This window comes from Haliotis rufescens, unplaced genomic scaffold (genome assembly GCF_023055435.1).
Source record: "Haliotis rufescens isolate VD_foot unplaced genomic scaffold, xgHalRufe1.0.p SCAF_21, whole genome shotgun sequence".
Taxonomy (NCBI): domain Eukaryota; kingdom Metazoa; phylum Mollusca; class Gastropoda; order Lepetellida; family Haliotidae; genus Haliotis; species Haliotis rufescens.
The window spans coordinates 9,622,262-9,649,499 of NW_025963902.1; the positions used below are offsets into that span (position 1 = coordinate 9,622,262).

At 40.1% G+C, this 27,238-nt stretch overlaps 1 protein-coding gene across 8 annotated transcripts in view; it reads left to right on the top strand.

Moving 5' to 3' along the window:
• LOC124150816 (switch-associated protein 70-like) overlaps window positions 1-26,525 on the top strand; it is a 53,202-nt gene extending 26,677 nt beyond the window's left edge. Inside the window, exons 4-11 of one of the 8 annotated variants that reach the window (XR_007222581.1) lie at window positions 7,648-7,759; window positions 9,157-9,341; window positions 11,865-11,927; window positions 16,582-16,748; window positions 19,861-20,059; window positions 23,954-24,553; window positions 24,621-24,660; window positions 24,728-26,525. Coding sequence is in view for 1 of the 8 variants with exons in the window: in XM_048401229.1 (XP_048257186.1) it covers window positions 7,648-7,759; window positions 9,157-9,341; window positions 11,865-11,927; window positions 16,582-16,748; window positions 19,861-20,059; window positions 23,954-24,166 (939 nt within the window). In the remaining 7 variants the exon portion in view is untranslated. Of the gene's footprint in view, window positions 1-7,647; window positions 7,760-9,156; window positions 9,342-11,864; window positions 11,928-16,581; window positions 16,749-19,860; window positions 20,060-23,953 lie in introns of all 8 variants that reach the window. The other 7 variants (XR_007222576.1, XR_007222578.1, XR_007222582.1 and 4 more) reach the window with 7 other exon arrangements.
• The last annotated feature ends 713 nt before the right edge of the window (window positions 26,526-27,238 follow it).

Genomic DNA, 27,238 nt, shown 5'->3' on the forward strand with positions numbered 1-27,238 from the left:
TATATAAAAGTCGATATTGAACAGACTGATCACATTATATGGAGCCACCATTCTCAGACTGAATAATGGATTGATTCCATGTGATAAGACCAAACAGTTGATAAGCAGCTGTTTGTAGACCATTCATTGTGCACACACACGTGCATGCACGTCGCTATATAAGTGCAATAATCTTGGACATGACGTTAAACCCAATTTCACCTCACCTCACAATTCATTGTGCTCAATTTACATCCAATTTAAAATATGTACCAATAGAGAATGAAGTATGAATTATTTTTGAGTTTAATAAAATCCAATTATTGATGCACTTTTGCATTGATAGATATAAGAACTAGGGTTGTTACTACACATCATAGACCAGTGAAGATCCGGGGCAGAATAGGTCTTCAGCAACCCATGCTTGCCGTAAAAGGCGACTATGCTTGTTGTTAAAGGCGACTAACGGGATCGGGAGGTCAGGCTCGATGACTTGGTTGATGCATGTCATCGATCCCAATTGCGTGGATTGATGCTCATGATATCAATCACTGGATTGTCTGGTCCAGGTTCGGTTATTTACAGACCGCCGTCATATAGCAGGAATATTGCTGAGTGCAGCGTTAAACAACCAACCAACCAACCAACCAACTGCACATCATCAGCTGATCATAGATGTCTTGCTTGACAACGGTATATGGATCTATACTGAAATTTCACTTTTTACAATATTAAAGAAGTTGTTATCCATACAATTGTGTCTACTTTAGCATCCATCAACTTCTAAGTAATGCCTATCAAACAATGAAGCAGTGATATAAAAATAATAACAGCCTCGTCCAAAAACTTTGAGTCTGCATTCTCAGAAGTTCAGTTAATTTGCCCTCTAGTGAAACCCACGATGCCGGGTATGATGCCGACAGACAATAAACGTAATCAGAGGAAATACCTTCAGGATGAATGAAATGGAAAAACACTGGGAGAAAAATAACGCATGGATGTATAACGCATGGACGTATAACAGATGGACATATAACAAGTGGACGTATAACACATGGACGTATAACACATGGACATTTAGAACATGGATGTATAACACATGGACATATAGCACATGGACATATAACACATGGACATATCACACATGGACGTATAACACATGGACATTTAGAACATGGATGTATAGCACATGGACATATAGCACATGGACATATAACACATGGACATACACGGCATGGACATATAACACATGGACATATCACACATGGACATATAACACATGGACATATCACACCTGGATGTGTAACACATGGACATTAAACACATGGACAAATAACACATGGACATATAACACATGGACATATAACACATGGACAAATAACACATGGACATATAACACATGGACATAAACACATGGACATATAACACATGGACATATAACACATGGACATATAACACATGGACATATAACACATGGACAAATAACACATGGACATATAACACATGGACATATAACACATGGACATATAACACATGGACAAATAACACATGGACATATAACACATGGACATTAAACACATGGACAAATAACACATGGACATATAACACATGGACATATAACACATGGACATATAACACATGGACAAATAACACATGGACATATAACACATGGACATAAACACATGGACATATAACACATGGATATATAACACATGGACGCTTAACACATGGAAGTATAACACATGGAAGTATAACACATGGACATATAACACATGGACAAATAACACATGGACATATCACACATGGACATATAACACATGGACATATAACACATGGACAAATTACACATGGACATATAACACATGGACATAAAACACATGGACATAAAACACATGGACATATAACACATGGAAGTATAACACATGGACATATAACACATGGATATATAACACATGGACATGTAACACACGAATGTATAACAAGTGGACATATAACACATGGACTTAAAACACATGGACATATAACACCTGGATGTATAACACATGGACATATAACACATGGACATGTAACACACGAATGTATAACACATGGACATATAACACATGGACATAAAACACATGGACTTAAAACACATGGACATATAACACATGGACATATAACACATGGACATATAACACATGGACATATAACACATGGACAAATAACAGTTGGTGAAATAGCAAGGGGCAGATTACCAGTGGAATAATACCATGGACATAAAACAGGTGGATATTGGACATAGGTTGTTTTGAAATGTTTTCAGAGTTGTTGCAGAACAGCGTTGTTTCCCTGGACTCCCTGGCTGTGTGTGAACAGCTGTATATTGAAGGAAGCACTCATAACATAAAGGGAAGCAAACAGTTGCAATGAATTTGAATGAAGCTCTCATTTTTGTAATTTCTGTAAGATTATAAATATGCGCACAGTTCACAATTCCTACCAAAACCATAACATGATTGAGTGGCAACATGGTAGTTGGCAGGCAATCAGTTAAACAAATTCATATGACGCAAAGTTTGTGGTTTCTGATGAAACGACTTATCCTACAGGTGAGCTTATAATTCTTCTCTTCAAAGGCAAAAAATAAAAAACTTAGTTTTGTAAAACAAGCCAGTGGCAAAGGATTGTGTTGTTTGCAAATAGTGTTGCAATAGCAACTGTTATGTCAGTGCTTGAATTGATGGCACAGCGAAGTGTGCATTGTTCGATTATTGATCAGGTGTACGCAGTGTCTTCAGGATGTGTGTCCTGTTTCTTATGTTGTCTTACATCTCTATTGATTGGTGTTTCTGACAGTCTTACTGCAACCAAAGATGCTACATTGCACTCAGCATCACAGTTGGATGCAGAAACCTGCCTTGTTTGTTTCCTATACAACTGGTACATGGCTGGTATTGAGGGAGTGTGGTTTACTGCTTCATTGTAATTATCACATACTGTGTTCAAATTGACACATACTGGCACCTGATTGACACTTACTGTGACCTGATTGACTCATACTGTGACCTGATTGACACTTACTGTGACCTGATTGACACATACTCTGACCTGATTGACACATACTGTCACCTAACTGACACATACTGTCACCTGACTGACACATACTGTGATCAAATTGACACATACTGTCACCTGATTGCAGACACTGTCACCTTATTGACACATACTGTCACCTGACTGACGCATACTGTCACCTGACTGACACACACTGTCACCTGACTGACACACACTGTCACCTGACTGACACATACTGTCACCTGACTGACACCTGACTGACACATATTGTCATCTGATTGACACATGCTGTCACCTGACTGACACATACTGTCACCTGACTGACACATATTGTCATCTGATTGACACATGCTGTCACCTGACTGACACATATTGTCATCTGATTGACACATACTGTCACCTGACTGACACACACTGTCACTTGACTGACACATACTGTCACCTGACTGATACATACTGTCACCTGACTGACACATATTGTCATCTGATTGACACATACTGTCACCTGACTGACACACACTGTCACCTGACTGACACATACTGTCACCTGATTGACACACACTGTCACCTGACTGACACATACTGTCACCTGATTGACACATACTGTGATCAAATTGACACATACTGTCACCTGATTGCAGACACTGTCACCTTATTGACACATACTGTCACCTGACAGACGCATACTGTCACCTGACTGACACATACTGTCACCTGACTGACACATATTGTCATCTGATTGACACATACTGTCACCTGACTGACACACACTGTCACCTGACTGACACATACTGTCACCTGACTGACACATATTGTCATCTGATTGACACATGCTGTCACCTGACTGACACATATTGTCATCTGATTGACACATACTGTCACCTGACTGACACACACTGTCACCTGACTGACACATACTGTCACCTGACTAACACATATTGTCATCTGATTGACACATGCTGTCACCTGACTGACACACACTGTCACCTGATTGACACATACTGTCACCTGATTGACACATACTGTCACCTTATTGACACATACTGTCACCTGATTGACACATACTGTCACGTGACTGACACATATTGTCACCTTATTGACACATATGTTTATTTGGTTGAGCCATACAGCCACAAATTGTTGAACCGCCCCAATACAGCTGGAATATTACTGACTGCAGCATCAAACAACAAAGAAAGAAACAGACAAACGTCTTGTTTATCCATCAAGTTAATGACTTATTCAGTGACCCAATGTGAACAATATGTTCCTGAAAACAGAACATAGTGGAACACTGAGCTTTTTCATCAAACTAATGAGTTGAACCTCTCAGGACCAGTCCTTTGTTGTTGTGTTCTTTCCATTTCACTGCACAAACTGCACCATGTTGACATGATGTAATTACTTCTTCAGCATCCTTGTTAATAAGTGTGCTATGTTATGTTTTGTTGCCAGTGACAATCTTAACACGTTTCACTTTAAGATTTCACAGGCATTTGCAGTCTCAGGCCAAATTAATTGTTTTTTCCTCATGTTTAGTTTAAAACTGAGGAGTTAAAAATATATATAAATATTAACGTAATGGCTATATGACCACCTTGTAATGTATTATGAAGTCTTGTTTTCCAATATTGCGACCATGTCTGCAATCTGTATATGTGGAAAGCATGTCTATAACATTGCTTCTTATTGCCTTCCCATCCGTGAGGCTGCGGGGCAGAATAGATCTTCAACAACCCATGCTTGCCGTAAAGCCGACTATGCTTGTCGTAAGAGGCGACTAACGGGATCGAGTTGTCACGCTCACTGTGTTGGTTGGTGCATGTCATCGATCAGACCTGTGAAGATCCGGGTCAGAATAGGTCTTCAACAACCCATGGTGCCGTAAAAGGCGACTATGCTTGTCGTAAGAGGTGAATAACAGGATTGGGTGGTCAGGCTCGCTGTGTTGGTTGGTGCATGTAATTGATCAGACCTGTTAAGATCCGGGGTAGAATAGGTCTTCAACAACCCATGCTTGCCATAAAACCAACTATGCTTGTCGTAAGAGGTGAATAACAGTATCGGGTGGTCAGGCTCGCTGTGTTGGTTGGTGCATGTCATCGATCAGATCTGTTAAGATCCGGGGTAGAATAGGTCTTCAACAACCCATGCTAGCCGTAAAGCCGACTATGCTTGTCGTAAGAGGTGAATAACAGGATTGGGTGGTCAGGCTCGCTGACTTGGTTGGTGCATGTCATCGATCAGACCTGTTAAGATCCGGGTCAGAATAGGTCTTCAACAACCCATGGTGCCGTAAAAGGCGACTATGCTTGTCGTAAGAGGTGAATAACAGGATTGGGTGGTCAGGCTCGCTGACTTGGTTGATGCATGTCATTGTATCCCAATTGCGTGAATTGATGCTCATGATGTCAATCACTGGATTGTCTGGACCAGACTAGATTATTTACAGACCGCCGTCATATAGCTTGAATATTTCTGAGTGGGGCGTTAAACAACAAACAAACAAACTATATAAGTACAGTAATCTTGAATGTGACGTTCATCCCCATTTCACGTCACCTTCACATGCTGCAAACTTTCGTACTTTGAGGGGCGGTCAGGTAGCCTAGTGGTTAAAGCGTTCGCTCGTCACGCCGAAAAACCGGGTTCGATTCCCGACATGGGTACAATGTGTGAAGCCCATATCTGGTGTCCCCTGCCGTGATATTGCTGGAATATTGCTAAAAGCGGCGTAAAACCTCACTTTCGTACTTTGATCTACGGATTTGAACCATTTGATCCAATAGTTATAATCCAAAAATATAGATATATTTATTTACCCAAGCTCTCTAAGATTATGAACTGCATATCTTCAGGCTGTCCTGCCACATGAAGTTGACACGCCACGATATAACTGGAACATTGTTCAAACGGCGTTAAATCCAACTCACTCACTTCCTTTATGAACTAGAAAAATAATTAGAGTTAAATGTTTAAATCTAACAAAAACAAATTGAGGAAATGCATGGATCACTGGACTGTCTGGTCTGGACTTGATTATTTACAAACCAACGTCATAATTGCTGGAATATTGCTGAATCATGGCATTGAATAAAGCAACAAAACCCTTTCCATATTCAATAGAAATCTCTGCATAAAGCAGAGTTGTCTGTACCATTCTGACTATATCATGAGCACATGTTTATGAATCACTATCAAATATCAAATATTATAAGGAATTTTGAATAAAACCAATGAAATAAGTTACAAACATAAGTCCAGATATACAAAGAACACTTTTTATAGCCAGACGGTGTAATTACATAATTATTTTGCGTACTTCAGTATGGATTTGTTGACATGATATTCCCGGTGTTTCGTGCTCACGGTAATGTCTTTCCATGGGGGAAAAAAACATCCAAACTCATAATTCGTGTATAATGCGCACCCCCTTCTACACAGCTGTGTTTTTTCTAAAAAAAGTGCGCACTATACTCAAGAAATTACGGTAGTAATAATACCAGGTGTTCGCGAAAAGGTCAGCGTGTCCTGCCCCACTGGTGGCACCTGTCATTTCGATATTTTGGTATTATTTTAAAGCAAGATTGATAAGGTTTGTGTGATATGTCTTATTGGCTGATCATGTGTGAACAGTTGACGCTGTATCAGAGCTCCAGATAACGTTTTGAGCAATTAAGTTTTTACTCGAAGGTTTCTATTCTATTAGGGTTATTACATTTTTCATTGGGTAACTGATATTTTTTCACTCATCTATTCATCACTCTTTTGGGTTTTTCCCAAAATGAGTAAGCATTTTGAGATTTAAAAAAAAATGAAATAAGGTTAATATGTATATAACGGTTTTAATTATAGGCTTGACTCGGAAGTAAATTGGCTCCAAATTGTGTTTCGGAAATTAGCTCCATAGTACGCATGCTGAAAAAGCTTCATTGGGTTTTCAAACAATTGAGTTTTTCATGTAATGCATGCGTTTCTGTACGCAAGTTAATTGAAAGTAATTGGGTTTTGAATAGTTTTGGGGGCATTTTATGCAGAGACGCAGCTTATCCGTAGCTCTGGCTTTATGGATCACTACATCACTGAACAATTCAGTAAATGTGTCGGAACATCTGCAGAGAGGGCAATTAAGTTTCCTGCATCTTCTGGAATTTTTTTTTTTTTCAAAAGTCCCATTTTTCCATCTGGAACTCTTAGATCGAATGCAAAGAGCAGTATTAGGATGTAGGACATCAACTTAGCATCTTCCACAGGCTCACTCACTCACTCACTCACTCACTCACTCACTCACTCACTCACTCACTCACTCACTCACTCACTCACTCACTCACTCACTCACTCACTCACTCACTCCAGGCATGTATATTCTGATCTTACTAATATAAAATATTATTTTAGACTGAATTATGTAAAACAGGTGAGCTTCTGCTTTAATTTGAACTGAAAAATGTAATATTACAAGATATTTGTTTTTGATAACAAAGGTAGTTCCACCTATGAAAGGTGAGCTGCATTGCCATTTTGGCACATCATATATTTTCCTGAGTTGTTTTGATGTTGTTTCCAAATGCATGGATGTTGTTTGATGTTGCATGAACTTTCTTCCTCCTCCAGCCATTGCCAGATAAGATCGGCACCAAAACCAACCGTTTCATCCTGCACACCTCCGGTAAACAGTATGAGTTGTCTGCCCCTGATCTCAAGTCCAGAAATGAATGGATATCAGGTACAATAACTTGCAATGACTCCGTTAGTACTGACTCCAGTTAGTAATGTTTTGTGTTGTCAGTGTGAACTAACAGAGTCAAGAGTGTTTGTCTTATCTTTAAAAAACATGTTGAGGTTACTGGTGTTTGTTTGTTTTCTAACCCTCCACCTACCTACCTACGTACCTACTAGGGGTGTCATGATAAATCAAAATATAGATATATCGCTATTGGTAAGCACTTAAAGTCAATAAATCGATTGTTAAATCAGTTTCCGATCAATAGTATCGATTTCAATTAGGAATATCGATAGTTTCGATTGTTTTACAGTTTCAATAAAATACATGCAATACTGTTCAAATTTGTTTTTCATTTGATCATGAGTGGTAGTAATTTACACATGGTAATGTCGAAATTTCTTTTTCTTAAATTATTAGGGTAAAGAAAAAACAAATCAGTCATATCTCAAACTTTACTTTTTATTTGTTGTTATGGTTATCACATTTAAAGGAAACTTCAGTTCCAAGGTTTAGTTGAACTCTAAAATCCATCTAAAACGATACACTGAAAACTATCGATATTTATCGCAATAGTTGCTTGCAATATCAATAGTTATCACAATAGTGATTTCCAGACCAATAGTCACCCCTAGTACCTACCAACCTACCCTTTTATCTCCACACTTCACTTCAGATGCTCCCAGTGTGCTTTGATGCCAAGGTGATCTGACATATCTTAGTCCCTTTATATCATGCTTGGATGCAGACGGGAGTATAGTTCACCATGGTCCAGTACACTTGAAGATCCGGGGTAGAATAGATCTTCAGCAACCCATGCTTGACGTAAAAGGCGACTATGCATGTCGTAAGAAGTGACTAACGGGATTGGGTGGTCAGGCTTGCTGACTTGGTTGATGCATATCATCGATCAGACCCGTGAAGATCCGGGGTAGAATAGGTCTTCAACAACCCATGCTTGCCGTAAAAGGCGACTATGCTTGTCGAAAGAGGTGAATAACAGGATTGGGTGCATGTCATCGTATCCCAATTTATTAGATTGATGCTCATAATGTCAATCACTGGACTCTCTGGTTCAGACTGGATTATTTACAGACCACCATCATGTAGCTTGAATATTGTTGAGTTTGGCATCAAACAACAAACACACACACCATGGTCACATATGCTTAAAGATACCAGGTGATCTGTCATCCAGTGTGCACAGATACCAAGAGGACATCAGCGCTATGTGGTCCTTTCTCATGGGCTTGTATGCAGATGGGAGATGGATGGATAGATAGATGGATGGAATACACTCATGAAAGGCCTTTTCTATGTTTCTGGAATATTAAGCAGGCAAAAGGGGACAAAGCACAAAATCCCCAGTTCACTTACATGCCACTTGTCTCTGTCACCAGCAATACAGAAGGCCATTGACCACTCGTACGCCAGCAAGGACGAGTCCATCCAGCGGCTGTCATGGTGGGAAAGAAGGAAAGAGAGAGCAGCAAGGCGGAAAGAAGCAGATGAAGAAGCCAAGAGGAGGAAGGAAGAGCAGGAGCTCCTTGTGAAGCAGCAGAAGGAGCTGGAGGAAGAAAAGGAGGTAAGGCGTCTTGGAATTAGCTTGTGCTTAAAACTAACAGATGTCCCTGTGATCTAAGGCACTGCAATTTGATGTGCAGAGTTGTGTCCCTTTGGCTTGCCAGGAACCTATGTCTTTTTGTTCCAACCCAAAATCGGCCCGATTATGGTTCTAGGTTTATCAGCACCATATCTGTGCTTGTGGGTTTCACTGAAGTGGTAGACGTCTAAGACTGCATTACCTCGGGATTTCCTCACACGTCAAGTTGGCATGCTGTGATATAACTGGAATACTGTTCAAACCCAACTCACTCCAAACTGTGTGCTAGACAGTTTCTGTTTCTTAATTTCAGTGGTATTTTAGAATACAATTTGCCTAAAAAAGTAAGTCTTTGTTGCCTGACGCCACACATCAGTACTCCTTTCATGCAACAAAGGCCTGTAAACAAACCAGACAATCAAATGATCAATGGACCAGAAAATCCAGTGACATGATAGTGCACTTACTGACTTTGTTGAGACTAAAACGATGTCAACTAAGGTTCGTTTCACGGTGTCAATGGTGGTAATATGATCTTGGTTGCTGTAGATAACAGTGAGTTGGTAAAGCGGACTTATGGAACGGGGCAAACGGAAGTTGTAAGTCCCGGAGGGACACACGATTTCGCCGAAATTAAAGTAAATATTATTGAATGAAAGTTTGATTAATATTAATGAAACAGATTATGTAGATTACAAACATGAGTCCAGATATACAAATAAACACTTTTTATTACCGATGGTGTAACGACACGATTAACTTGCGACTTGTTGATATTCTATTTCCAATGACAGATCATGATAAGATGTAGTTTTATGTTTGGGTCTGGCTTATCTACCGCATGTAATATTTTGATACAGATTTCTCGGCTTATCTATGAGATCGGCTTATCTATGGTCATATACGGTATGTAAATATTGGATTCAAGAAGGTTACCATGGTACAAGAAGTGGGGATGCAGCTGCTGAAGGTGCAAGGAAGGACACTACCACTTCACTTTTGATGCATCCTCTATCTCCAGGGCTTGCCACTGAACCTACATAACCCCTGGATCCATTTGTGTGGTGTCCGCTTTCTCAGTGGCGGTGTGGTAGCCTAGAGGTTAAAGTGTTCACTTGTCTTGCCGAGTGATTAAAGCGTTCGCTTGTCAATACCTGGGTTTGATTCCCCACCTGGGTACAATGTGTGAAGACATTTCTGGTGTCCCCCACCGTGAAATTGCTGGAATATTGCTAAAAGCGGTGTAAAACCATACTCACTCACTCACTCTCTCGATCTCACATTACTTGGCCTAGATGTTCCTTGACATTTTACCGACCATTCACAGGTTAAAATAACAAAGAAGAAAATGGGTAAGGGAGGTAACTTGAAAACAAAGCCACTGCTGGTTTTATTGGAAAGGAAGGCATCCTTTTTCAGGCAGAATATTTTTTAGGGATTTCTTATGTGTATTAGTTGTTCAGTGTTGAATTTCTTGCAGATTCTATTGAAATCAATGGGACTAGTCGCTATGTTTTTGATATCGCCAATCCATCATTGAGGCTGGTTTGTAGTTCACATTCTGATTGGTCCGTTAGACTGAGTAGCGTAGCCAGTCAAACTGCCAAATGAAAATCAAGTCCAGGTAATTTAGAATTGCGAGAACCTCGAGAATGGACCCATAGGTTAGTGTAGGTTTACCGAAATGCAAGCCCTGTGGATATCGAGGATGCATTTGATAGCTATATGTTGTATCTTCCCATGACACACACAAGTGATTCTCATAACCTATATACTGTAAAACGTGAAATTAATGCGTCTCCAAGAGAATGCGACCGCTGGCCTCCAGCCAAAAATGCGACTCAGTATGAATGCCACACCCCCTCCTCTCAAGCTTCAGTGGATTTATATCTAAACAAATTGTCCTCTGTCAGATTTACAGGCGAATCCTCACATTAATCCAACCTTACATTAATCCAATCACTCACCAAATAGCACCGCTTATTAGCGCTGAGTAGGGTACTTCGCTAAAACAATACATGTGTGCTGGCTCGTGTAGGCCTTTGATGCAGTCGCAAAGAACAAAGACACTGTGTTGGGTAGGTTGCGTCTGTCTGGACTTGCAGGTGTGATCAGTGATGACAAATATGAGTGACAATACACAGGATGTAATTAGCAATTAGTGTTTGAATGACATTGTTTATATACTTGTTATAAGTGCTGCTCAATAAACAGTGTTGTGGAATACATGGTTGTTTTTGTTTTCAGCGTATGTCTATGTTGGTATTTCTGCTATCCAAAATGTCTTATTGTTGATATAAATGCGATGTTTAATAATGTGAGCAAAGACCACTCGCAGCTATCGCATTTAATTCATGCTTGCGTTAATTTCAAGATTTACAGTATTTGAACAGGATGGCACAAGTGATTATTCCTGTCCGCTGATCAAGTGTTGGGTAGTGTATATGAGGGTGTGTTTATATGCATTCTTCAAGCTTGGTCCTACCGCATGTATTTATATTGCAGCGGAACAACAGAGATAAGCTCCTTCTTGAACAACAGCTGCAGGAACTGGAGGCAGAGAGACAGGTCAGTATGGGGTCAGTGGTGATGAGAGAGAGATGAGAGAGTGACAAGAGAATGATGAGAGAGTGACAAGAGAATGATGAGAGAATGACAAGAGAATGACAAGAAAGTGATGAGAGAGTGACAAGAGAATGATGAGAGAATGACAAGAGAATGATGAGAGAGTGACAAGAGAATGATGAGAGAATGACAAGAAAGTGATGAGAGAGTGACAAGAGAATGATGAGAGAGTGACAAGAGAATGATGAGAGAGTGACAAGAGAATGATGAGAGAATGACAAGAAAGTGATGAGATAGTGATGAGAGAGTGACAAGAGAATGATGAGAGAGTGACAAGAGAATGATAAGAGAGTGACAAGAGAATGATGAGAGAATGACAAGAGAATGACAAGAAAGTGATGAGATAGTGATGAGAGAGTGACGAGAATGATGAGAGAGTGACAAGAGAATGATGAGAGAATGACAGGAAAGTGATGAGATAGTGATGAGAGAGTGACAAGAGAATGATGAGAGAATGATGAGAGATTGACGAAAGAATGACAAGAAAGTGATGAGAGAATGATGAGAGAGTGATGAGAGTTGCAAGTGATAAGAGAGTGATGAGAGAGTGGCAAGTGACGAGAGAGTGATGAGAGAGTGGCAAGTGATGAGAGAGTGATGAGAGAGTGATGAGAGAGTGGCAAGTGATGAGAGAGTGGCAAGTGACGAGAGAGAGAGATGAGAGTGATAAGGGTAATAAGAGAGATGAGAGAGAGAGAGAGAGAGAGTGGGAGTGGTGCAAGTGATGAGAGTATGATTAGAAACTATCAAGTGACAAGAGAATGATGAGAGAGTGACAAGAGAATGATGAGAGAGTGACAAGAGAATGATGAGAGAGTGACAAGAGAATGATGAGAGTGACAAGAGAGTGATGAGAGAATGACAAGAAAGTGATGAGATAGTGATGAGGTAGTGACAAGAGAATGTTGAGAGAGTGACAAGAGAATGATGAGAGATTGACGAGAGAATGACAAGAAAGTGGTGAGAGAATGATGAGAGAGTGATAAGAGAGTGATCAGAGTTGCAAGTGATAAGAAAGTGATGAGAGAATGATGAGAGAGTGATAAGAGAGTGATCAGAGTTGCAAGTGATAAAAAAGTGATGAGAGAGTGATGAGAGTTGCAAGTGATAAGAGAGTGATGAGAGAGTGATGAGAGAGTGGCAAGTAATGAGAGTGATGAGAGAGAGAGATGAGAGTGTGATAAGGGTAATAAGAGAGACGAGAGAGAGAGAGTGGGAGTGGTGCAAGTGATGAGAGTATGATTAGAAACTATCAAGGGACAAGGTAATGGTTAGGGAGTTGCAAGTGACGAGAGTGATGAGAGAGAGATGAGAGAGAGACATAGAGTGATCAGAAAGTGATGAGTGACAAGAGAATGGTGAGTGTCATTAGAGTGAGACAAGAGGGTAAAACATTCTAAAACATAAAACATTGATAAGACGTTTCACTTTACAATTTTCCCATGTTTCTGTTTTACTGCCTCTTAGATACTTTCATATTTTTTCAACAGAACATCAAATATTACTATCAGAAAATAAGATAAGACTAATGTGAATTTACTTTTGTTTGCCAAACAGCTGTATCATATTTGATAGATAAAACTATACACCTTAAACAAAAGGTCATTGGTTAGAAAGATTTGATGAAATGCATTGCACATACAGTGGTCCCTCGCTACAACGCTACCAATGGGGTCCAAATAATTGGTGGGCGTTATAGACGATGAGCCGTTTAACCGAGGCCGAGGCGGGGGAGCGCGCTCGGCAAATCTCAAATCATCAATATGTGTTTATCTCACGTCACGTCAAAATAGTATATATTTTTATGGACCTAGATCTACCTGTAATATCATTCATTTATTAAATGTGTCACATTTCACAATGTCTGAAATACGTATTCCATTTCAATTTATCATTTTTTATGTTTTCAAACAGATTATTAGAACTCCTTTCAGCGATAAACGGTTGATTATGCAATGAGAAGCGTTATGTGCAAATGAACAACGAACAATAATACAATTATGTCTGTGTAAAACTCTCAGTAATAAAAGTGTACATAAATTTTGGGAGCCATGCGTTACCGCGCGTAGTAACCAAGGTAGCGCTTTATCGAAGAGCGCAATAGCGAGGGATCACTGTATATTCTTTCCTCTTCAGAGACATTATAAGAGCACTAAACCTTTTCAGACATCAGCGATAAACGAAAATTAATTTACATCACTGTTAAAATATTAACTATCGTTCTCTTTAACTATAACAAAAATCTCTGTTTTCTCACTAAGCTGACTTTAAAAAATGTATGCCAAATATAATTTAATCGATTGTAAGCTATACACATTTATTTTAATGTTTGTTTCCACCTACACAATCTTGATGAGGAAAATATTCTTACCTCTTTAGCTGTAGCCATATTTCTTTTTCATCAGTATGCTGTAAATCTAGAAAGTTTTGTGCCATGATACTGCAAGTGGCTATCAATAGCCTTTACTGTTTGACCACCTCCGTGGTCTAGTGGTAGAGCGTCCGCCCAGAGAGCGGAAGGTCCGGGGTTCGATCCCCGGCCGCGTCATACCAAAAGACATTAAAAGATGGTACTTGTTGTTACCGGGTCTGGCGCTCGGCATAAAGGGGATAAAACAAGGACTGGTCGGCTCGGAGTCAGTATACTGTGTCTGAGTGTGGTATTCATGTTAAACTGCGGCATGCACGTCGCTATATATAAGTGCAATAATCTTGGATGCGACATTAAACCCCATTTCACCTTACCTTTACTGTTTCTGGAATGTTTTGCGACACCCTGTTAAGATTACCAAATATCAAATCTGGTTCTATTTATGTCAACTTCATTATTATGAGAAACACAATGTTTTGGAGTATATACTTACTTACTAACTGTATTTGATGTAATAAGCGCCCCGCTCTTATAAGCTCCCACAGCGATATTTGCTAACATATTGGCTAGTGAACAATCCCAATTAGCAATCTCTTCCGATTGATCATTGTACACAAGACTTATTTATTCGCGTATAATGTGCACTTGTGTGTTATATGCAATTTTAATTATGGGCAATTAAATTCTGGAAACATATGTTTGTCGTGTATAATACGCACAGACATTTATTTTGTATCATTTCAGGCTGTCAGCAGAAACCACAATATTTACAATGTTTCAACTCTGTTTTGTTTTCTCACCAAAATTATATATTTAATAAGAGCCCCCTATTTCTAATATTGAGAGCACCCTGGGCGCTTATTACGTCAAATACAGTATTTGTCATGTGAATTATCACTAGGAAGAAGAGCATGTCAATCTCATTCAAATCAGATCTTAGTTCTCGCTACTGCTAACAAAGATCTGAGGACATCCCATTACGGGTCACATCAGACTTTGACAGACCAATGGAATGACTAACAAGAAGCTGACAATATCCAAGGCAGCTTAATCATGCTTTACGGCACTAGTTTCAAACTGTCCACTACGCAAAACATATTTTGTCATATACTCCATTAAAAAATTAAAGTCTGAACAAAAGAACATTCTGGAATGGCTGATGGATGGTCTAGATTGTATGAATACAGACATAAAGTCCATAACTGTCGTTCGGAATCCCCTGGGTTTTTTTTTCGAGGTTGCAAGATCAAAAATCACATTCCAACTGTCACTTTCATGATCTGATAAGCGATGCTCTGATTGGTCAGATAACTGGTTCTTCTGACATGACCCGCAATGGGATGTCCTCAGAGAACTAAGATCTGATTTTAATGAGATTGGAGAGCATATGTACCTGTAAATTCAACAAAAGTAATAAGATTACAAAGGTAAAACTTGGTGACTAGCAATGGACAAATGGAAGCCAACACATAATAGTTAATTGCAGTAAAAATTCCCCATTAGAAATAAAAAAGTTCCCAATTCCTCAGAATTGACGTTAATAAGAATATTACACAAAAACTTTTTTTTTAATAATATCACAATTTTCCCCCCAAATTTGTCTGCCAAAGGCATTTTGTTTGAAATCCAAGTAAATCCCTGCAGCCTTGATTTATCGCTGTATGAGCAGTGTAATGAGATGGTAGATGCTGGAGGGTATCTTCATGTCTTGACAGCTTGGATTATTCCTCATGGTGACCCGTGAAGATCCGGGGTAGAATAGGTCTTCAGCAACCCATGCTTGCCGTAAAAGGTGACTATGCTTATCGTAAGAGGCAACTAACGGGATCAGATGGTCAGGATCGCTGACTTGGTTGATGCATGTCATCTTGCCCCAATAGCATGGATCGATGATCATGATGTCAATCTCTGGATTGTCTGGTCCAGACTCAATTATTTACGGACCACTGTCATATAGCTGGAATATTGCTGAGTGTGGCGTTAAACAACAAACAAACAAACAAACAAACAAACAAACATTCTTCATGGCTGGGAAAAACTTGCTTTTTTACAGCTATGCAAAAGCTGGAATTTTTGCTGACTGCATACAAAACAACATTCACTTGTATTTTTTGCTTGATTTTAGGAGACCAGACACATCAACGTATATGATACCTTGTTATGGCAATCCTGGTGATACTAAATTTGAGATCATATTTCCTCAGTGACCTCATGATCTCGTTGCAGGCGCGAGCTGAGATCGAGGCTCAGCTTCGAGAGCAGGCTGTGCTCCGAGAAGCAGAACAACAACGACTCAAAGAGTTGGAGGAGATCCGACAACAGATGGAGAAGCTCCTGGAGGAGGAACGCCAAGCCAAGCGGGACGAGGAGATTGTCCGCAACCTGCAAGCAAGGTACCCGCAAGGAGCCGTCCCACTGCCCATTAGGTCGGGGAGAAGGGAAGGGGGTGAGGGGGGTCAGAGTCTGCTGCTGCATCGTCCCCGGCGGAGGCGGCGAGTGAGGCGGGAGGTTGAGGAAATGGAGGAGATGGAGGATGAGCATTATGATACGGAGGACATTGGGAAGAAAGGGAGGAAGAAGCCGTGTGACAACATGCCTCCGTTGTGTAACTGTTACTGCACTCTGATGTAGACACGAGACACACGTCGTGCAAACATGCGCCATCACTGAGGGCAGATTGTTGAAATGATATGTGTGTTAATGGCTGTGTGTTGTATTTATACAGTCATGTCTTTGTTTCTTACTTGGGAAATGGCATCTTTTATATTTTTGTACTTTTTATGTATTTGTTCATCTATATGTCTGGATAATTGGTCTATATTTATCGTATTTCATAGTTGTTGTTGTAAATAATGTGAAATGGAAAACATGTAATGATACAGATACACATGGAATGATACAGACATGGACTGATACAGACATGGACTGATACACACATGGATTGATACAGACACACTTGAAATGATACATGGAATGGTACACACATGGACTGATAAACACATGGATTGATACACACATGGAATGATACACACATGGATTGATGCACACATGAAATGATACACACATGGAATGATACACACATGGATTGATACGCACATGGAATGATACACACATGGATTGATACACACATGGAATGATACACACACAGACTCATACAAACATAGAATGACACTCATGGATTGATACATGGAATGATACACATGGATTGATACACACATAGAATAAAAGACATGGATTGATACACACATGGATTGATACAGACACTTGAAATGATACATGGAATGATACACACATGGATTGATACATGGATTGATACACACATGGACTGATAAACACATGGATTGATACACACATGGAATGATACACACATGGATTGATGCACACATGAAATGATACACATGGAATGATACACACATGGAATGATACACACATGGATTGATACACACATGGAATGATACACACACGGACTCATACAAACATAGACTTACACTCATGGATTGATACATGGAATGATACACATGGATTGATACACACATGGATTGATACCTACACATGGACAGATACAAACAGAGAATGATACACAGGGATTGATACCTACACATGGACTGATACAGAGAATGATACACATGGATTGATACCTACGCATGGATTGATACCTACACATGGATTGATACACATGGACTGATACACACAGAGAATGATACACATGGATTGATACCTACACATGGACTGATACAAACAGAGTATGATACACAGATGGAATGATACACACATGGATTGATACAATCATAGAATGACTCACATGGATTGATACATGGAATGCAACAAGCGTGGAATGATACACACATGGACTGATACAAACATATGATGACACACATGGACTGATACAGTCACACTTGGATAATTACATGGAAAGATACACACGTAGAGTGATGCAGATGTCCACAGAATGATACAGACATGGAATTATACCTACACATGGAGTGATATAGACATGGACTGACACACATGGAATGATACAATGTGGACTGATACATGGAACGATACATGGACTGATACACACATTGAGTGATACAAACATAGAATGAAACACATGGAATGATACCTACACATGGAGTGATACACACATATACACACATGGAATGATACACACATGGAATGATACACACATGAAATGATACACGTGGAATGATACAAACATAGAATGGCACACATGCATTGATACCTACACATGGATTGATACACACATGGATTGATACACACATGGAATGATACACACATGGATTGATACAGACATACTTAGAATGATACAGACACACTTGGACTGATACATGGAGTGATACACACATGGAATGATACATGTGGAATGATACAAACATAGAATGACACACATGGATTGATACAGACACACTTAGAATGATAGACACACTTGGACTGATACATGGAGTGATACACACATGGAATGATACATGGAATGATACACTTGGAATGATACACACATGAACTGATACACACATGGACTGACACACACATGGATTGATACACACACACTTGGAATGATACACACATGGATTGATACAAACAAGGAATGATACAAACAAGGAATGATACACACATGAACTGATACACACTTACTAATGACTGCAATAAGAGGAATGAAGACAAGCAATAATGTATGACATATTGTACTCATTAATGATGTGACCCGTGAAGATTGCGGGGTAGAATAGGTCTTCAGCAACCCATGCTTGTCGTAAAAGGTGACTATGCTTGTCGTAAAAGGTGACTAACGGGATCGGGTGGTCAGGCTCACTGACTTGGTTGATACATGTCATCGATCCCAATTGCGTGGATCGATGCTCATGATATCAATCACTGGATTGTCTGGTCCAGACTCGATTATTTACAGACTGCTGTCATATAGCTGGAATATTGCTGAGTGCAGCGTTAAACAACAAACAAACAAACAACATTAATGATGTGGATGCCTTAACTGTGGGAAATGTCTGTACATCATAAATAGTTTAGCATTTTGTGTGTCTGTGTATCTGTATTATTGATGTTTGCATATTGTATTTAATAACCTTATAAGAATCAAGGGATAGCGTTACTAATTTGCCTGGCTATCTAACCATTGCAAACATGTCAAAGATGTGATTCAACTTATAGTCCAGCTTCATAACTTGTATTTAGTTATATCAAAACTAGTCTAGATAATAAATTAGGCTAATATAGCATCAACGTCAACATTTGGGAAAGATTTATTCTTTCTAAACAGAAACGTATTTGATTTAATAAAAGATTTCATAGGCTATATGTTTAATCTAAGTGAGTTCAGCCACATATTCAACTTGCTTGTGATACTGATGATGACGTCAGTGATTATATGCATCTTGCACACAAATAGCATGTCATGGGGCAGTCACAATTGCATGTAATCTGGTATCCTTGGTAACACCTCCTGGGCGTGGTCCCCCCCTCATGTGGCTGGTGTGGCTGTTGCAGGATCTTGGAGGAGGAGTTTGAGAAGAGGACGGAGTTGGAGAAGCTGAAGGAGCAGCAGGAGGTGTTGCTGGAGGAGGAGCGCAGGCACCGGGCAGGCATGGAGAAGGCCCGGGTAGAGGCCGACTCACAGCTCATTGAGGCCAGAGATAGGCTGAAGGAGCTGGAGCTGGAGGGGAAGCAGGCTGAGAGCCAACTGACGGTGAGTGTTGGAGTTGCTGTTCTCTGTGTACAGTGCTGGAGTTGTTGTTCTCTGTGTACAGTGCTGGAGTTGTTCTGTGTGTACAGTGGTGGAGTTGTTGTTCTGTGTGTACAGTGGTGGAGTTGTTGTTCTCTGTGTACAGTGCTGGAGTTGTTGTTCTCTGTGTACAGTGCTGGAGTTGTTGTTCTCTGTGTACAGTGCTGGAGTTGTTGTTCTCTGTGTACAGTGCTGGAGTTGTTGTTCTCTGTGTACAGTGCTGGAGTTGTTGTTCTCTGTGTACAGTACTGGAGTTGTTGTTTTCTGTGTACAGTGCTGGAGTTGTTGTTCTCTGTGTACAGTACTGGAGTTGCTGTTCTCTGTGTACAGTGCTGGAGTTGTTGTTCTGTGTGTATAGTGCTGGAGTTGTTGTTCTCTGTGTACAGTGCTGGAGTTGCTGTTCTCTGTGTACAGTACTGGAGTTGTTCTGTGTGTACAGTGCTGGAGTTGCTGTTCTCTGTGTACAGTGCTGGAGTTGTTCTGTGTGTACAGTGGTGGAGTTGTTGTTCTCTGTGTACAGTGCTGGAGTTGTTGTTCTCTGTGTACAGTGCTGGAGTTGTTCTCTGTGTACAGTGCTGGAGTTGTTGTTCTCTGTGTACAGTGCTGGAGTTGTTCTGTGTGTACAGTGCTGGAGTTGCTGTTCTCTGTGTACAGTGCTGGAGTTGTTCTGTGTGTACAGTGGTGGAGTTGTTGTTCTCTGTGTACAGTGCTGGAGTTGTTGTTCTCTGTGTACAGTGCTGGAGTTGTTCTCTGTGTACAGTGCTGGAGTTGTTGTTCCCTGTGTACAGTGCTGGAGTTGCTGTTCTCTGTGTCCAGTACTGGAGTTGTTGTTCTCTGTGTACAGTACTGGAGTTGCTGTTCTCTATGTCCAGTACTGGAGTTGCTGTTCTCTGTGTCCAGTACTGGAGTTGTTGTTCTCTGTGTACAGTGCTTGAGTTGCTGTTCTCTGTGTACAGTACGGGAGTTATTCTCTATGTCCAGGGGAATATGGCAATCACCATGTATGTCCGTCCGTCCCTTCATCTGTCCCTCTGTCCATGCCTCTGTCCATCTCTCCTTTATTTTATGTTTTTGAGTTTTTTACGTTTCAATAATGACATGGTGGACTTACACTGAAGATGAGGGTAGTGCTCGTTTTCCTGAATGGAACTCCCAAAATGTTTAATATTTCTTTATGAAACCTTCTATGGAGATCAGTCTGGTGATGAACTGGTGCATTTTGATGATTTGGGATATCAGAGCTCGAAAAATCCACCTGTCCGCTCGTATTGAAGAGCGGTAGCATTTGCAGTAAACCAACAATCGTCCTACCGGGGGAGTACATATTTCAGTCATATCAATTCATCTCTAATCAAATTCAATAAGGGGCGGTCGGGTAGCCTAGTGGTTAAAGCGTTCGCTGGTCACACCGAAGACCCGGGTTTGATTCCCGACATGGGTACAATGTGTGAAGCCCATTTCTGGTGTCCCCCGCCGTGATATTGCTGGAATATTGCGAAAAGCGGCGTAAAACCATACTCACTCACTCACTCACTCCCTCAAATTCAATAAAATACTGTATTGCATTGGCACACGCCCCTCTAGGTTATTCAGTATTTTTGAAAAAAATATTCAAGTATTATGCACAGAAAAAAATTACATCATATCCCTTCAGCAACTTCATCAAACGATCGGGTGATAACAAACTTAAAATTTGAGATAAAACGTCACAAGACAGTATTATTTACTGTTTACATTGTATTACCTGTTGCTAGGCATGTTTTATATGCAAAGATTAAGATTACTGTGGGTATTTTCTTGTAAACGAAGCCAGAAACAGCACTCAGCTGTACACACTGTTTCACTCAATCTACCAGTGATTCGGTTAGAAGTTACCCAATAATGAAAAAAAAGGATTTTGATGCAATGATCAGCAGAATTGTATCTGAAACTACTTTTTATCAGAAATAATATATATTCCAATATAGTTTCATTTTAGTTGCAGCTTTACTATGTATATTTGAAATAATAATAACCATAAGTGAAGCACTTTCATAGGACTGATTGCTATTGCCGGATATTTTTACGTATGGACAAGTCACTGTCGTGGCTCCTGCCATTCTGATGGAGAAAACCTTATGTTGACATAGTAATGTCAAACTACAACAAATATGCCTTTGAACGAGTCAAAGTATGACATTTATGATATAGATATCCATTCTCTGTCAAACAAAGTTCGTTTCAAGGCATCAGTGGCAGTAATCTGACTGTGATTGCTGTAAATATTGGTGAGTTGTGCGATCTACTGATCACTTCACAAACCATTGTGTCGAAATTAATGTAAACAAAAGTGAATTAAATTTTGAATACAATTAATGAAATAGGTTTCAAACATGAGTCAAGATATACAGTGAACAATTTTATAACCAGACAGTGTAATTACATAATTAATTTGCGTACTTCAGTATGGATTTCTTGACATGGTGTTACGTGCTCACGGTAATGTCTTTGCGTCGGGAAAATAACCATCACAAATTATGATGATGTGTATTTGTAATCCATCACTGGAATCCTTTGTTCGTCTGATGTCATCCAATCATAAACCTACTATTGTACAGCTATCAAAATTCATATTGAATGCAATGAAATCGTGTAAGTTACTTTATCAGTAATTGTATTCCTGTAATGTTATGTTCTATGGGGCTGTGGCCTCTAACTTGAAATAAAGGTGTTGTAGAGAACATGAAACTTTATAAAATTTATAAGGGCAAGTGAAAACATCGCAGGACGAGTACAAAATAATATCTACTTGCCCTGTAGGACAAGTTATGTTTGTGAAATTTTTCAAGCCCTGGTTATTGAAAAATACTGAACAGCATTATTTTGTTCTTCACTTAACTGAAGGTATTCAATTGCAATGAACCAAAAGTGGGTTGTAAATAGCCAAACTCCTTTTCCGTGTTGCACTATTTCGGGTGGATAAGGTGTCTCCTGATGGAGGAGGGGCGGTCGGGTAGCCTAGCGGTTAAAGCGTTCGCTCGTCACACCGAAAACCCGGGTTCAATTCCCGACATGGGTACAATGTGTGAAGCTCATTTCTGGTGTCCCCTGCAGTGATATTGCTGGAATATTGCTAAAAGCAGTTTAAAACCATACTCACTCACTCCTGATGGAGGAATGGATGAGTCAAACAAGTCTTTTTATAAAACAATTTACTTTTCGGACCCTCCAGTTTGTCCAGTAATCAATTTATTGTTTGTGTAAAACCTGAAGACATGTTAGCTTTTAAATCATTTTCAGGAACAGAATACCTGTTTAAACATAAGCAAAAACATATAAAACTTTTTGGCCCCCCCATTATGTCTAAAGGAGGTGTTACTTACAGTTGTAGACTTGCACAAGTTGCCAAGGCAATAATCAAAACTTGAATTCATATTTTCTTGATTTTTTATAATAAGAATAAGTTGTCCCAAGAGACTGGCATCCTGACTGTCTACTTATCTGGACTTGCTTATTATTAGGATAGAATTACGCCCGTGAAGATCTGAGGTAGAATAGGTCTTCAGCAACCCATGCTTGCCTTAAGAGGCGACTATGCTTGTCGTAAGAGGCGACTAACGGGATCGGATGGTCAGGCTCGCTGATTTGGTTGATGCATGTCATCGTGCCCCAATTGTGTGGATTGATGCTCATGATGTCAATCACTGGATTGTCTGGTCCACACTCGATTATTTACAGACCGCTGTCATATAGCTGCAATATTGCTGAGTGTGGCGTTAAACAACAAACAGAGAGAGAGATAGAATTACTATCATCCATGGATTTATCATTTCGTACAGACCTATAGCAAAACTACAGTTGGTACCCTCTGCATTGCAGGAAGCAACCAGCAAGTTAAGACTTGCGGAGGAGGAGCGGGTCAAGCTGGAGGCAAGGCTGAAGGTGAAGGAATCTAAGACCATCGGGCTAGCCAGACCCACGTGTGTTCCTGATCCCGATCCCTTCACCACACACAGGGGCAAAGGTGCATTTGTACAGGCAGACTTCCAGGCCAAGGCTGCCCACATTGCAAACACCACCACACAGCTATAGTGAAGAGCATGCTTGGAGGTCATTGGCAGAGACATTGGCAGAGATATTGGAAACATGGTTGTGGGCATAGAGGCACCTGAGCACTGGACCAGAACATGTTTGATGCACTTGATATATTCACGGTTGTTGAGACCCCCAAACGCTATAGACCAATACACAGTTGTAGTTCAGACACCAGAGCACTATAGACCAATACACAGGTGTAGTTGAGACATCAGAACACTATAGACCAATACACAGGTGTAGTTGAGACATCAGAACACTATAGACCTATACACAGGTGTAGTTGAGACATCAGAACACTATAGACCAATACACAGGTCAGAACACTATAGACCAATACACAGGTGTAGTTGAGACATCAGAACACTATAGACCAATACACAGGTGTAGTGAAGACATCAGAACACTATAGACCAATACACAGGTCAGAACACTATAGACCAATACACAGGTGTAGTTGAGACATCAGAACACTATAGACCAATACACAGGTCAGAACACTATAGACCAATACACAGGTGTAGTGAAGACATCAGAACACTATAGACCAATACACAGGTGTAGTTGAGACACCAGAACACTATAGACCAATACACAGGTGTAGTGAAGACATCAGAACACTATAGACCAATACACAGGTGTAGTGAAGACATCAGAACACTATAGACCAATACACAGGTCAGAACACTATAGACCAATACACAGGTGTAGTTGAGACATCAGAACACTATAGACCAATACACAGGTCAGAACACTATAGACCAATACACAGGTGTAGTGAAGACATCAGAACACTATAGACCAATACACAGGTGTAGTTGAGACACCAGAACACTATAGACCAATACACAGGTGTAGTGAAGACATCAGAACACTGTAGACAAATACACAGGTGTAGTGAAGACATCAGAACACTATAGACCAATACACAGCTGTAGTTGAGACATCAGAACACTATAGACCAATACACAGGTGTAGTGAAGACATCAGAACACTATTGACCAATACACAGGTGTACCAAGTTAAATATGTATGTTGTCGATGACTCCCATCTGGGAAACACTGTGGTTTATATGTTTATATGACCTGTGACATCCCCTGAGTACCTGACCAGGTAAGGTGAGGATGCTGTTTATATTTAGATGTCCTTTTAGTCTGTGGATGCTGAGGATACAGCAATTGTGATGACATTATATTTTATATCTTTTACTGTTACTGTTTATTATAAATGATATGGCAGTCTGCCAGGACTTCATGTTTGGGATATATATTTATGTAAATAGATTCTGTTCGGATACTTTACCGTGAATGACTTTGAAAAAGTGTGTGATATGTTATATTGAGTGTATATTAATGAATATACATTTAAGTTTTATGTTGTAGACTTTTGTGGTTAGATCAACATTTTGCCCACAATCCCGAAGAATAGGGTCATCACTGAAGGCACTTGTACTTAAGATTGTTTGTATTTTTCCAAGTGCTAGAAATTAACGATGGTCCGTGATGTTCCCTCTGTGGTACATGTATTTTATTCAGGAGATTCCTCAAGTTTTATTTTGTTAGATGACGTTTGTGTCACGGACCCATCAACATTTTTATCCTTAGTTACAAACATTGTTTCAAAGAACATGATCTTTTGAGAAAGTCAAGAAATATTTTATGTAAGTGTGGGATGTTAACACAGGTTAACATTTGGCAGGGGTTACAATATCTGTGATTTCTAGAATTGGAAAAATATTATACTTGTGTGTTTTTTTCATTTGCTGTGTTTAAAAACACTTGTCTTAGCATATAGCATCTCCTTGTATGGGACTGATCATTTATTATAGAAAGGGGTGGTCAGGTGTGATCAGACAAAGGACTGTATTATATTTTGCTGACCATAACCTTTAACACATCCCCACACCCCCCACACACCCAAACATTTCCCCAATACATGCACCAGTTTGTTAGGCCCCTCCTCCTCTAGTAAATGTCCAGCCCCTCAATAATGTTCAAATATATTTTTTTAATATATTTTCATCCACCCTCAGGGGCGGTCGGGTAGCCTAGTGGTTAAAGCGTTCGCTCGTCACGCCGAAGACCCAGGTTCGAATCCCGACATGGGTACAATGCGTGAAGCCCATTTCTGGTGTCCCCCGCCGTGATATTGCTGGAATATTGCTAAAAGCGGCGTAAAACCATACTCATCCACCCTCAGCCCCCTGCCAATATTTGTGTCCCTCCTCTTCTGCTGTGGGGGCGGTCGGGTAGCCTAGTGGTTAAAGCGTTCGCTCGTCACGCCGAAGACCCGGGTTCGAATCCCGACATGGGTACAATGCGTGAAGCCCATTTCTGGTGTCCCCAGCCGTGATATTGCTGGAATATTGCTAAAAGCAGCGTAAAACCATACTCACTCACTCACTCACTCTTCTGCTGTGTCATCATCACCCCCCTCCACACACACACCTTAATGGTCCTTCATCCCTCTATAATAAATGACCAGTCCCTGATGACCTGAATGTGTGCATGATAGTACCACGGTAATGGCCCTTGGTGTATACCCTATGTATGTTGCTGGGGTGCGGGGTTCTTAGACTCTGTTAAGCATGCTGTGTATGTGGGGGACAACACTATAATGGCAACCAGTAATCTGAACTGTCGTTTATTTGTGACAAAAGTCTTGTACAGTGTTTGAAGGTTTGAAGGGTTATTCTTTTATCATGTAAAATGTAAAGTGATGATGATGATGATGATGATGATGATGATGATGATGATGATACGAGTGCTTCCAGAGGACCCAACTTTGCACCCGGAAGTCAATTATCATAATGTTTTTATAATTTTTAATTTATTTTAGCAATAATTAGCATAATTATATCAAAATTAGACTACAATATGTGATATTGCCAGGTGCAGCTGTTAAGTAGTTTCAACCAGATTAAAACTAGAGATCATTGAAATAATTATAAAGCTATGTAAGGTGTTACCATCTCACAAATTACAACTGCAACACCTGTCCAGCATCGGCCATGTGTGAAGGACGTGGCAGTCTTTGATCAGTAATGTATATTGCCGAAAGAAATTTGA